Below are 13,667 nucleotides of genomic sequence, written 5' to 3'. Positions count from 1 at the left end.
ACTGTCACTCTGACACAAAAGTCGTCATGGGTGTCGTAAAATAGGTTTTAGGGGGTGCTGATTCCAAAATTAATGACCAATGTTCAATCTGACATTGCTGACTGTCACTCTGACACAAAAGTCGTCATGGGTGTCGTAAAATAGGTTTTAGGGGGTGCTGATTCCAAAATAAATGACCAATTTGGAATCTGACATTGCTGACTGTCACTTTGACACAAAAGTCGTCATGGGTGTCGTAAAATAGGTTTTAGGGGGTGCTGATTCCAAAATTAATGACCAATGTGGAATCTGACATTGCTGACTGTCACTTTGACACAAAAGTCGTCATGGGTGTCGTAAAATAGGTTTTAGGAGGTGCTGATTCCAAAATTAATGACTAATGTTCAATCTGACATTGCTGACTGTCACTCTGACACAAAAGTCGTCATGGGTGTCGTAAAATAGGTTTTAGGGGTGCTGATTCCAAAATTAATGACCAATTTGGAATCTGACATTGCTGACTGTCACTTTGACACAAAAGTCGTCATGGGTGTCGTAAAATAGGTTTTAGGGGGTGCTGATTCCAAAATTAATGACCAATGTGGAATCTGACAATGCTGACTGTCACTTTGACACAAAAGTCGTCATGGGTGTCGTAAAATAGGTTTTAGGGGTGCTGATTCCAAAATTAATGACCAATGTTCAATCTGACATTGCTGACTGTCACTCTGACACAAAAGTCGTCATGGGTGTCGTAAAATAGGTTTTAGGGGGTGCTGATTCCAAAATTAATGACCAATGTTCAATCTGACATTGCTGACTGTCACTCTAACACAAAAGTCGTCATGGGTGTCGTAAAATAGGTTTTAGGGGGTGCTAATTCCAAAATAAATGACCAATGTTCAATCTGACATTGCTGACTGTCACTTTGACACAAAAGTCGTCATGGGTGTCGTAAAATAGGTTTTAGGGGGTGCTGATTCCAAAATTAGTGACCAATTTGGAATCTGACATTGCTGACTGTCACTTTGACACAAAAGTCGTCATGGGTGTCGTCAAATAGGTATCCGGAGGTGTTTGAAAACTAATGACCAATTTGGAATCTGACACTGTTGACTGTCACTTTGACACAAAAGTGATCATGGGTGTCTTCAAATAGGTTTTCATGGGTACTGATCTCAATATTAATGATCAATTTGGAATCTGACATTGCTGACTGTCACTTTGACATAAAAGTCGTTATGGGTGTCGTCAAATAGGTTTCCTTTCCAGGGGTACTGTGCAATGTCAGGTTCCAAATCGGTCATTACTTTTTAAATTATTTTATTAGTTTTGGAATCAGTGCCCCCTAAAAACTATTTGACTACACCCATGATTCCTTTTGTGTCAAAATTACAATTAGCACTGTGAGATTCCAAAATAGTCGTTAATTTTGGAATCAGCACCCCCGGAAACCTTTTTGAAGACACCCATGATGACTTTTGTGTCAAAGTGACAGTCGGCAATGTCAAGATTCCAAATCGGTCATTAATTTTCAAATCAGCACCTCCGGAAACCTATTTGACGACACCCATGACGACTTTTGTGTCAAAGTGACAGTCAGCAATGTTAGATTCCACATTAGTCATTATTTTTGGAATCAGCACCCCCTAAAACCTATTTCACGACACCCATGATGACTTTTGTGTCAAAGTGGCAGTCAGCAATGTTAGATTCCACATTGGTCATTAATTTTGGAATCAGCACCCCCTAAAACCAATTTTACGACACCCATGACGACTTTTGTGTCCAAAGTGACAGTCAGCAATGTCAGATTCCACATTGTTCATTAATTTTGGAATCAGCTCCCCCGCAAACCTATTTGACGACACCCATGACGACTTTTGTGTCAAAGTGACAGTCAGCAATGTCAGATTCCACATTGGTCATTAATTTTGGAATCAGCACCCCCTAAAACCTATTTTACGACACCCATGACGACTTTTGTGTCAAAGTGACAGTCAGCAATGTCAGATTCCACATTGTTCATTAATTTTGGAATCAGCACCCCCGCAAACCTATTTGACGACACCCATGACGACTTTTGTGTCAAAGTGACAGTCAGCAATGTCAGATTCCACATTGGCCATTAATTTTGGAATCAGCACCCCCTAAAACCTATTTTACGACACCCATGACGACTTTTGTGTCAAAGTGACAGTCAGCAATGTCAGATTCCAAATCGGTCATTAATTTTTAAATCAGCACACCCGAAAACCTATACTCGTGGTATATGCACTTGAAATGTGAAAGTGAAAATGCTAGAATGACATGTAAACCACGAAGTTGTATAGTCATATTGTTCATTGGTATTGGTGACCACCATCTGGCTCCATCATCAGACCCTGAGCACCACCTTGAAGTAATTAGAATTGTATTTGTCTTATTTTATCATCATATTAATATAATTATACTTTACTCTAATACTTATCATATAACTTAAGGGTTAAGGGGAAGTGACGTTGTTCGGAGCTGCCACTGTAACCAAAAATATCTTCCGGTTGGGATGTCACTTGAGTTTGACTGTGACACTTGTCACCGCTTTTTTTTAGGAATGAATTTGTCGTTTTCTTAGGTCTATGAAACAACACATGTGACGTCATTAAGTTGAGTTTTGACGTTTGTAACTTACGCTCTGTCTGCTCGAAGTAGTAATAAAAAGGGATTTTCGGGTTAAAATAGCAGTTTTTTTGAAAAATAAAAAAATACGTGTAACTTTTATTATTGAGTTCTTTCAAACCAAACAGTAAAAAGTAGTACTTAAAAATACGAAATGTTGTCAATTGAGAATGTATTAGCAAAGTATTCCTATACAGTGTTGTGGAGAAAAACGGGTGGTATAATTTCGTAACACTCGCTCTTCAGATCTTCGATTTCCAGCCAGCTGAGATTTTTATTTACTAACAATGGCAATTTTACCTTTTTTTTACATAATAATGTTGTGTTGTTGTTATAATGTTCCATCCATGAAACATTTACATTTATTTTATCGTAATTCCTCATTACTTTGTCGGCATTCGGTTTATTCTTTCTATCGATGGGAAATTCTCTTCCCATTATACTAGGAGCTCGCGCGTGATGCCGCATCTCGCGATCTGCACTATCCATCTAAGTATGAAACACGCATCTTCACGCGTCTATGAGTATAGGCGAAAATTATGGAACTCACGTTGTCCATTAGTACATTGGTACTAAGAGTTTCTGTTAATTATAGTTTCGTTACCGGTTAATTAAAGGAGACATGTTGCATTGTATTATAACAAAAAATAATACCTACCTAACGTCATTTAGTAAACTACCAATATTACCAGTAATATTCCCAATACTACCGAGTATTTTACCAATCTTACTGGTAATATTTCTATAGTAGTATGATATGAAAGTTGCAATGAATCATAATTTTAAGGAATAATATGGCGAAAATATAACAAAAAATTGTTAAATCAGTATTAATTTGTTGTATTAGGGTTCCGTACCTCAAAATGGAAAAACAGAACCCTTATAGGATCACCGTCCGTCTGTCACAGACACAGCCAATTTTCTCCGAAACTACGGATTCGAATAACTTGAAATTTGATAGACGTATGTAACCTAGTGACCCAAAAACGGACATGTAACTTACATTAATACATTTCTATCATAAGGGGTCACTTTAGGTAATGTAAAAATTAAAAATTTTTAAATGAAAGTTTGTATTACATATCACATCAAAGAGCTTATTATACTAGAATTATAGGCATCTCAAAATTGTTTTTTTTTTTTTAATTAATTAAGAAATGAGGCTACTCACAGATTACAAATTTAGTGCGAAAAGATTTCTTCATACTTTTACGGAAATGTACGAGCGTGAGATGCTATTTCAGCCAGTCTCAGTATAAGACGTACTGACAATGTCTGAACTAGCATGGCAAATACGAACGTTTCCGTAAAAATACGAAGGAAAAGCCTTTCGGCTTTCGCACTACATCTGTAGCAACGTGTCTGTCTGTATAAACAGTTTCATTTATAATTTTTCCCAGCTACACCATATTTTTGATCACCTGTAGTATCAGGGCCGCAGAACCGGAAGGCGAAATAATAGAATTTTTCCTGAAAATATCCATATTTCCTATCACCTGTAGTATTAGGACCATAGAACCGAAAGGTGGTAAGGCAGGGTTACACAGCCGTAGGCACACAGATTAGTTTATGTATTGTAAATATAGAAAATTAAGAGGGTAGTATTTTATTTTTGCTTAAATCTCATCTAACAAATTTTCGTTAAACTGTAAATAGTAGAAAAATGGTCCGATAATGGAGTTTCACTTCTTACTGTACATGAGAGTAAAAAAGAGAGAAAAAAATCGCCCGTCCTACTCGGACTTTGCTGGTTTTGTTTCACATTACCTATTCTGTACACACACATAGTTAACACAAAGTTATTGGGTACCTAATGCAGACTTGCAATTGTATTACAATAGATATGTACCATAAACTGGGGTTACATTGATCAGATTCAAAGTTTAAACTTCTCTAACATCAACTTTTTTTAGTCTTTCGCTGCTAAAAATCTAGAAATACTAATAAAATAATGTACGGAGAAAAAAAACTAAAACTAGGTTTTTTTTGGTAATCGAATGTAACCCCTTACAGAAGTATTTTATCTTAAGGACACATAAAAATCTGTTCGCCGGTACAAAAGTTACAACTGTTAAATGCTATTTTGGGGTTACTTTGATCAAACATATAAATTACCATCTTCGAAAAATCAACTTTATGTAAGATTGTCTCAATATTTATCACAAAAAGAGATCAAATTATCAGCCTCAATAACTAAGTACCTTGACATAATACACAATAATCAACTTTGTGTAAGCATGGTCAATGTTACCCTATGCAGGTGATCAAAGACACCCCACAAATTAAATAATTAGTAATAAAATGCCCAGTTTGAATTTTAACACGAAACTTAATACAAAAATATTTCTAGCAAGCTCACTCAATTCACTGTGAACCTTTTACTTTAATACCCACTAAGTTAGTTTAGAAGTTATTTGAACATGATAGATAGCGATAAACTATACTTATATTTTGACACGTGATTTGCACTGCCCACGACTATACTTTTTCGCTGCGTTAGAGCAACTAATGGAAGTAACTATCGATAGTGCCAACGCCGTTAAAAAAATGGACAGATGCGTTGGGATATGTAGAATTCTACGTTAAAAAACGAAGTTTTTATCAATGTAACCCCAAGTATCAAAGTAACCCCAGTTTACGGTAATTATCTAATTACGTTTATATCGTCGAGTACAATTTTTGTCAAAATAAATTAATTTGGGTAGGTTCCTTTCTAACCAAAGCTGTCAATTTCCTACTATTTAGCCTGATGTGTGCAAAGTTATAAGTTTAATAAAATAGTTTTATATTTTATGGAACAGGGACAAAATATTCAAATATTAGATATATCTGCTGCATGATACCACAAAATTATACGAAGTATATTTGCAGTTGGTGACAATGTAGGAAAGGAATGTTTCCAGTAAGACTGGTAATTTACTCGGTATTTTTGGGAATATTACTAGTAAGATTGGTAATTTACTCCCCGAGGCACTCTACGGGTTTTTTTTAAGTTTTATGGTGGCGACTTAGTAATGCATAATTAAAAAAATAACCATCGCGTCTCATAAAAATCGAAAATTTTGTATATTACCGGGATTTGGTAATATTACCGGTAAGATTGGTATTTTACTGGTAATATTCCCAAATGGAAAAATACTGGTAACGAGTATTTTACCGACGACCCATCACTAGTTAATTACTGTTTTCTTTACTACGATGGACCTACACAAATAGGTGGTCAGCCTTTTTATTCTTGAGTTTAGAAGTTCGTTGTCTATGTTGTATTAGGCAGTGCAAATTTGTCGTCGTCTGATCAAAAGCAATGTCTTAATAAAAGCAGAATGTCGATTATAGAACAAAAAAAAAATCGAATTTATCAATGCCTAATGCCAATGACTTATCTTATTATTTCAATTATCTATTTTCGTTCTCGTTGTAGGTGCAATTCTTGTTTTACAGATGTTCCATGGTAAAATGCATATATGGCCTATAGGAGTGCTCATTTTCAAAATCAAAGGGAGGGAACACAAAGCGAAATGCATGGGAGTGCCGTCTTTTGTACGCAGGCATTGGTCTGTACAGAGCTTTGTTAAAAAAAAAGCTTTTTGTTCGTTGCATCTGTTTTTGAGTATTGAATCCACATTTTGGTTGGTTCAATGGGCACGGTTGTTCAATATTTTGTTTATTCTCTTTTGGAATAAAATTTTATCTGATTTAGTTAACTCTGGAGCAGGTCACTGGTTCTAATTGTTTTTTTTTTAATAATATGTCATCTAGATACATATGTGTACATATATTATAATCAGTCAAAAATTGCAGTAGGTATACAATTCATTACCTTATCAATATGATGAATCAATATACCTAATTAATATGTCACAAATTTGACACAGTGATGGTTATTGCACATTCATTTAGATTCGTTAAATTGCAATAAATATTGCCCGATCAATGTTCAACGATGAATATAGCCAATTGGAATAATGGATTGCAATTTAATGCTTACGTATTTGTATAGATGCATAAGTATGACGCACACAATTGTTGCCCTTAATATTTGGCAGTAATGGCAGTGTACGATTAAATTTGATGTATTTCGATCAGGTAGTTGATATGGTGATGGTACTGTCGGCAGCTATTTAAGTTTGGTTTCTATTTAATAGGTTAATTAAATGTTTGATGTTTAGTTGTAGGTATAAAATATTTATTAAGAAATTGAATGTAAGTTAGAAGTTTTAAAGAAATGAACGTTTGTCTTTGACAACACAACGAATAAACAAAGTAGAACACACTTAACAAAACTTCTTGAAGTTTTTGTCTTTATTGATTTCGTACTCGGAATATTGAAGTAGTCGAACTGTCACATAAACGTTATGAAACTTATGAATAGTATACTGCTATCGCGTTTTCCTCCTTAAGTGTTTTATAAAAGTTAGGGCACTGTAAGTGGAAGTGCACTAGTGTGAGGCTGTGAGGCTATAATAGTTGGCACCGAGGCAAAACTGGGTGAACGTACTGCCGAGACCCTTGACTCTCACTTGACATTTGTTTCCACACAACACAAGCTTTAAACTTGCGTACCTAAAAGCTTCCTTTATGTATGTTATGAACTGGTAAATACTGCACTTTATCGATTACGTTCTTCATTAACTTGATAAGATGTTATTATTTTATAAGTTCGGAGTTTGATTCCTCTCAGACGCGACTTATTACTGAATGCTGATTGTTAGTGCATTTTCACATTATCCGATCCGATATCGGATGTAGGACCGATATCTCATACATTTAAGCTGCCATCATTGCTTTATGCCTTTGAAATCCTTCCGACATCCGATATCGAATCGGATAATGTGAAAACGCACTTATTCACAAAGCAAGTATATCATAAAACGGTTGTGGCTGTAGAGCTAAAAATTTGCGTTTGTCTATAGTTCCATATTTTGTTAACATGCACACAGAAAATAAACATGAAAGTTCTCATGGTAATGAGACAGTGACCTTCTCAATCAATAAAGGGTAATGCAGCGTGTTGATGCGTTCGTAACAGTCGCCGCTGGAGGCCAATTTGTGTCCAGTGTTACGGTCACCCCAATTTAACCAGCACACAGTGTTCGGTAGTATGTCACTTAACAGAAATTTGCCTCATATTAATATAGGAACGACCAGAATTTAACCAGTACCTATTAACCGGGGATTATTGAAGAGTAGATAGGTACATACCGTACATAAGATTGTTAGAATCGAATCGTTATCGTGGCGGTTGGAAAACCAATGCGTGTCACGTCTCCGATACCTTTCTTGACCCAAACGTCTACTTTCGGACGGTGCTCTCCGTTTAAGGATTTACCAGCGTGTTTCTTTTTTCACTTAAGACTTATTTAGTTATTCTATTGATTGGTTACTTGATTATACATTCGATTCACCATATTTGTTGTATAGCGAGTCGTAAAATGAAACATGAACACTAACCTAACCTGCAGTTGCCTGTAATAATATATGAATTGAGGAATTTTAGTGAAAAACTTTTTATTATTCTCTAATCTTGTTAAGGTAAAGTTAGTGTATCTTCATAAATGGTCGTTTCTTGAAGAATATTGCAATAACCAAGGATAATAAAGATAAGTTTGTCGGAGCTTAAACTGCTTTGCTCGTTTAGGTACTGTGTACAAATCGACGTTGGCAAAGCTATCAATTCTAAGGTTTATTGTTATTCTCCTCACGCTAACCCTTCCCGTTGGCAACAAAACATGACTTTCAGCTTTATAAGGGAAATCCTATTTAAACGGGGTGGTTATTTGTATTTTTTGACTGATTTTTATAGAGCTACGATATAGTATAAAAGCTATTGCTACGTCCAGTTTAATTTTGTTAGATGATTTAATTGCTAACGGTATAATGACATCATGGCATCAAGTTTATCGAGAAATATGTAATATATCCAATATGCAATGTCCGCATGCAGAGTGTGCGTATATATTATAGAGCAGAGCTGTTTGTTTTTTCCAGGGTTCGAAAATATCCGATATTTATAATAAATATCAAAATATCGGATATTTATGATATATATCGGATATATATCAACTTTGATATATATCTATTTTGTATGGAAGGCATTTCATTTTTTTGTTGCGTTATTTATGAATACTACTTTAGATAAGGAAAAATGTACTAAAAAACATAAAATTTTGTAGAAAAACAGTAACAAACACAAACGACAAGTTTTTTAACAATGTTACATTTTTCATAAAAAGATATATATCGGATATTTATATATATTGATATTTATATCGTCAAACCTAGCTGGATATATATCCGATATATATCGGATATATATCTTGATATATATCCATTGATATATATCCTCGAACCTTGGTTTTTTCCACAAAAACTTTTGATTGCTAAATGTGTCACTAAATTGGTGTATGATATAAGAAATTGCATAAACCGTTCATTGTGGCAGCATGCAGAAAGCGGAGTACCGGCGCCGGCGCGGCTAGCGTAGCGGTACCCTGACCCTTCGTGTTTGGTATAAGCCATGAACTTCATGTTTTTTCACTTCGTGTTTTTTACATTATAGCACTTGTACTATTATATATTCTGTGATTCAGCAGTTCTCAAAAAGTTTGTACAAAAATTAAGGAAAAAGTAAAAAAAAAATGTTCCTATTTTGTTACCAAGATTTTTTTGATGAATTGATATTTTACTGAGTTTTATTTTGTCATTAAGGTTCTCTAGTATTTATATTTTCTTAATTATAACAATTATCCTGTATATATCTTACGAAAGTTGACTTATATTACTAAATGTTGGTAACTAAAATAGGATCAACTAAAATTTGCTGACGCATGGCTATGTACAAACTTTTCGAGAACTGCTGGATTATAGCTTATAAATTTTAACGTCAGATAATTGCTATGGACTTCTAGGTATCATTCTCCCATTTACTTAGTTATTTTTACCAGAGTTAGTAGGTAATTGACGGTAAAAGCTATTAGGTTAGGTAGCTCAATTAGCTCATATTTTAATAAACAAGTATTTTATCGACGATAAGATCGATGTCTCGCCTTGCTTTGCACATGCGTTTTAACAAGGAACTTGAATTTTATTATTTTATTTTATTTTTAGTATGCAAAAATTATATTTATTAATTACTAGCTATGATACCCGGCTTCGCTCGGGAGTTGATATGAGATTACGTGGTAGTTTAAATAAAAAAATAAACTATGACGTAAACGGTAAAAAAATTTATTGAAAACATTTTCTCATCATTTACACTACTTGTTTATAAACAACATTTTTTATTTTATTATCCGGGGTATATATATATATAATTTTTTCGAATTTCCTACTCTTGAGCAAGCTACATATAGCTAACCGTGTGAAAAGCAGGATTCTTTGAGGTTGATGCCACAATATTTTAAAGTTTGCCCTTGCGCTTTGTTAATCGTGAAACTGAAGGCTAATTTAATTGGAAACTGCAATCTTTTAAATTGAAATGGCAATTCAGAAGAGATCAGTGGTATTCTAGGTATAAATACTGTGTGTCCTTTGCACTTTCCAGAAATAAGTTCAGCTTCAATGATATTATTCGATAACTGTTTTACGATCATCCTCGTTCCATTACATAGTTTTGGGGAGTTTAGATTTCTGAGTAGTATGATTGGAGATCCAACTTTCAGACGAAGGCAGTGTAATGGCATTCCTGGTACTTGTAAAGAGTTTAGAAATTCAGTAGGGAAGTTGACACTTTCTTCAATGGATACCATCGTGTCGATTGATTTATATATTTTCTCTTCACCAGGTATATTCTTTAGAATATTAAAATTGATATCGTCAACAATATTATTTTTAGTGGCCAAAATCGCTCTTTGAAATAACCACTCTACGTTGGTATAGTTCTGAATAATATTTGGATAAATTTTGTCGATTAGTTCGTTTTCAGTGGTGGCTACGTTACAGAAATCACTATTGAGTTCTATGAGGCCGCTCGTTTGATCAGTAGGATATGTACCTTCGCCTATTTGTAAAAGTATTTTAGCAAAACATGCTGTTGTTTCATCTTTTGATAATTCAACTCTCATGTTTTTTGTTAATTGCAGTATTTGTACTTGTGGCCAGAGATGTGACTTTTTTAAGCATGCATTGATCTCGTCTGCTGGTGTTGACTTGGGAATAACTGGAAGTGTTTGTCGAAAGTCTCCTGAGAGTATGAGTAGAGCTCCTCCCATTATTTCAGAGTTTTTTCGCAATTCTTGTAATGTTCTGTCCATGGCTTCTAGTGATTTTTTATGGGCCATGGTGCATTCATCCCAGATGATAATTTTAGCTTGTTTTAGAAGTTGACCTCGTCCAGATTTTCCTGAGATTTTACATACCGGGAATTGTTGTTCGGCTATATTCAACGGTAGTTGTAAGGCAGAATGGGCAGTTCGTCCTCCTTCCATAAGTGTGGATGCAATGCCGGATGATGCTAGTGCCAGTGCGATGTGTTTTGTAGCACGTATTTCCGCCAATAGTAGATTTAATAGAAACGTTTTACCGGTGTCTCCTGGTGCGTCCAAGTAAATAATTCCACCAGTGTTATTATTTATTCGGTTCATTATAACGTTGTAAACATTTTTTTGATTGTCATTGAGAAGTGGTTTGTTGTGAGCAATGTACTCAAGTAGTTCATTGACGTTATAGCTTTTTTCCTTTGTAATTTCGTAGTTTAGCACATTGAAAGCATTTCTTTGTGGTGTTGGCATTCCAAGTTCCACTAAGGCTTGGTTATTTATTGCTAAACATTTATCTTTTAAACGAATGAGTGTTTCATTGAATATGTCGTCATTGAATTCTATAGTCAGTTCTGGATTAGCTTGTCGGATTTGGTACAATATATCATCACTCATACTCCTTTTGAAAGAGTCCCATAGCTGTTTTGGGTTTGATGGGTTACATGTTGTTAGAATTATGGCGAATAACTCTCGAATTTGTTCAGCTGAAGCTGTGAGTGTGGCTTCTTGTAGTGTTAATTCCCAGTGGTTATCGTTTTCCAATAATCCTAAGCGTTGACATGCTTCTCTGTACGTCTGGCATAAAGCAAAAATTTTATTTAAGGAAATTACAATTAAAAGAAAAGAAATCTATTAGAATTAATTAAACACACTATTAAAATACTCACATTTGATATTTCACAGTAAAGGCTCACAGACAACTTTTTTCTTCTTCGCTTCAAAATGGAAAATTATTATACACACTATTAAAAATACTCACACGTGATACTTCAAAATAAAGGCTCACAGATAACTTCTTTCCTTCTCGTTTCGAAATCGCTTGTTTCACTGTTCAAATCGAACTGACTCTGGCGGGCGACACCGGGCTCTTATATATTCAGAGAGCTAGGCTCTAGAATATTCGAGAAAGTTTTAGAATATTTTCCTTCTCATGTCTTCTAGAATGTTCTCGATATTATCGTCTGCCGTGACAATAGGTTCTGCTGCTGTAGAATACTTTCAATGAAGTTCAACTACTCGACAACAGATGGCGCCACTATACTTAGGGTTGAAGAAGCCCTTATATCTTTAAAAACACGCCCTTTAGGTTAAAACGGGAACTTTCTTGTTCGAGGGGGATAAAGGGCTATCACACTATTTAAGTCCCTTTAATAAGTTCAAATACTCGATAACAGAAAAATTATATTTATTAATTATATTATATCAACGAAAAAGTCTTGACTGTTTGTTTATCCGCTTCCTCGTTAGGTCTGTATTTGCATAGTCAATTTATCTCCCAGTTCAACATTTGGAAACTGTTTAACTCCGAATACGCTGCCGCTGTAAGCGTTTGGCTCTTACCACAGGGGCAAGTAACATTATGTTCCGAGGCGGGTAATGAGTGCTGTTGATTTTATTTCGCTTGCGAGGCGAAACTGCTTTATTGTTCGGATATTTGCAGATATAACTGTTTGATTCAAACTGGTTTTTCAATACCACTGATTGTCTAAGTGGTTTGTTTATTTAGATACCCATAAATGGAATATCTGCCCAATCAATTCAGTAACTGGATTTAGATGTTACGGGCGTAACTAGCGGCGCCATCATATATAACAGACATGTATTTGTTGAATGGGATTAACAATTGAGTACTTAGGTAATGGAATTACACAACCATTATATCAGCCCTGTTTTAAGTTAATGCGTAATTCTATAAAACTGTACCATCTGTATATCCACACTTTAAAAAAATATCTCACAGTTGAAGTCATCTACACCCTGTACTGTGGTTGTATAACACTTAATATATATTGTAGATTAGACTATACAGGTCTGACAGGCATTTCCGATTGTTCCCCTCATAAGGCGCGGGTAATCTATGCATTTCGCCATACTCTTCGCGGATACACGTGCTCTCTTAAATAATCAGTTTCCTTTCATTGCAGCACCAGGCGAAGGCGACCGAAACTTCCTCTGAAGCTAATTAATGTGTATTTGAGTAGAGGAATTGCTAACACCGATTATTTGGCATGATAAAAAGTTAGCCTATTTGCCATTGCATGATTCGCATTTCGAGTAAGTATAAGCTAATGCCTATCGATTAACGATTATTTGGAACGATAAAAAGTCAGATATTTGCGGTTTAATGATGTGTATTAATTATTTATTATTTACGATTAACAATAATTATGTACGTCCTTACGCTGGCTTACATCAATTATTGTGTTACAACAAAATCCACAATACCTACCACCAATACATGAGGAGTGTCTTTTCAAAAGGGCTTATTTCCACTTTGAACTTTTTTTGGGAAATCGAGAAAAACATAATTCCACGGTATTGATTTTGAAATTAATATTTAATTTGCAAAATTGTAATATTGTAAGTTGACGTTAATGCTATGATTACATCAAACGCAACATGTGTACCTAAATAAATATTTAATTACCATATGTTTTTGAGAATTAAGCACTTTTGATGCGAACTCTTGGGAATTAAGCCCTTTTGTTGTGGCTTTGTAGCGTAAATGTTATTATTTTAAAATAGTTTATTTTATTTTTGGATTTGTATTAA

General features: G+C 34.8%; 2 protein-coding genes across 5 annotated transcripts in view; one reads left to right on the top strand and one right to left on the bottom strand.

Annotated features, from left to right (window-relative positions):
• LOC125239781 (protein MTSS 1) overlaps nucleotides 1–13,667 on the top strand; it is a 166,847-nt gene that overhangs the window by 41,360 nt on the left and 111,820 nt on the right. The window lies entirely within an intron of this gene.
• Nucleotides 9,975–12,040, bottom strand: LOC125239829 (ATP-dependent DNA helicase PIF1-like). Its single transcript, XM_048147546.1, has 2 exons — nucleotides 11,722–12,040; nucleotides 9,975–11,107 (listed from the first exon to the last, which is right to left on the bottom strand). Exon 2 carries the CDS (start codon nucleotides 11,061–11,063, stop codon nucleotides 9,990–9,992), a length of 1,074 nt encoding a protein of 357 aa, XP_048003503.1. The 5' UTR covers nucleotides 11,064–11,107; nucleotides 11,722–12,040; the 3' UTR covers nucleotides 9,975–9,989.

The sequence above is a fragment of the Leguminivora glycinivorella genome, chromosome 2 (genome assembly GCF_023078275.1).
Source record: "Leguminivora glycinivorella isolate SPB_JAAS2020 chromosome 2, LegGlyc_1.1, whole genome shotgun sequence".
Lineage (NCBI taxonomy): Eukaryota > Metazoa > Arthropoda > Insecta > Lepidoptera > Tortricidae > Leguminivora > Leguminivora glycinivorella.
The sequence above is the reverse complement of the archived record's forward strand: the minus strand, read 5'-3'. Positions and strand labels throughout refer to the sequence as shown.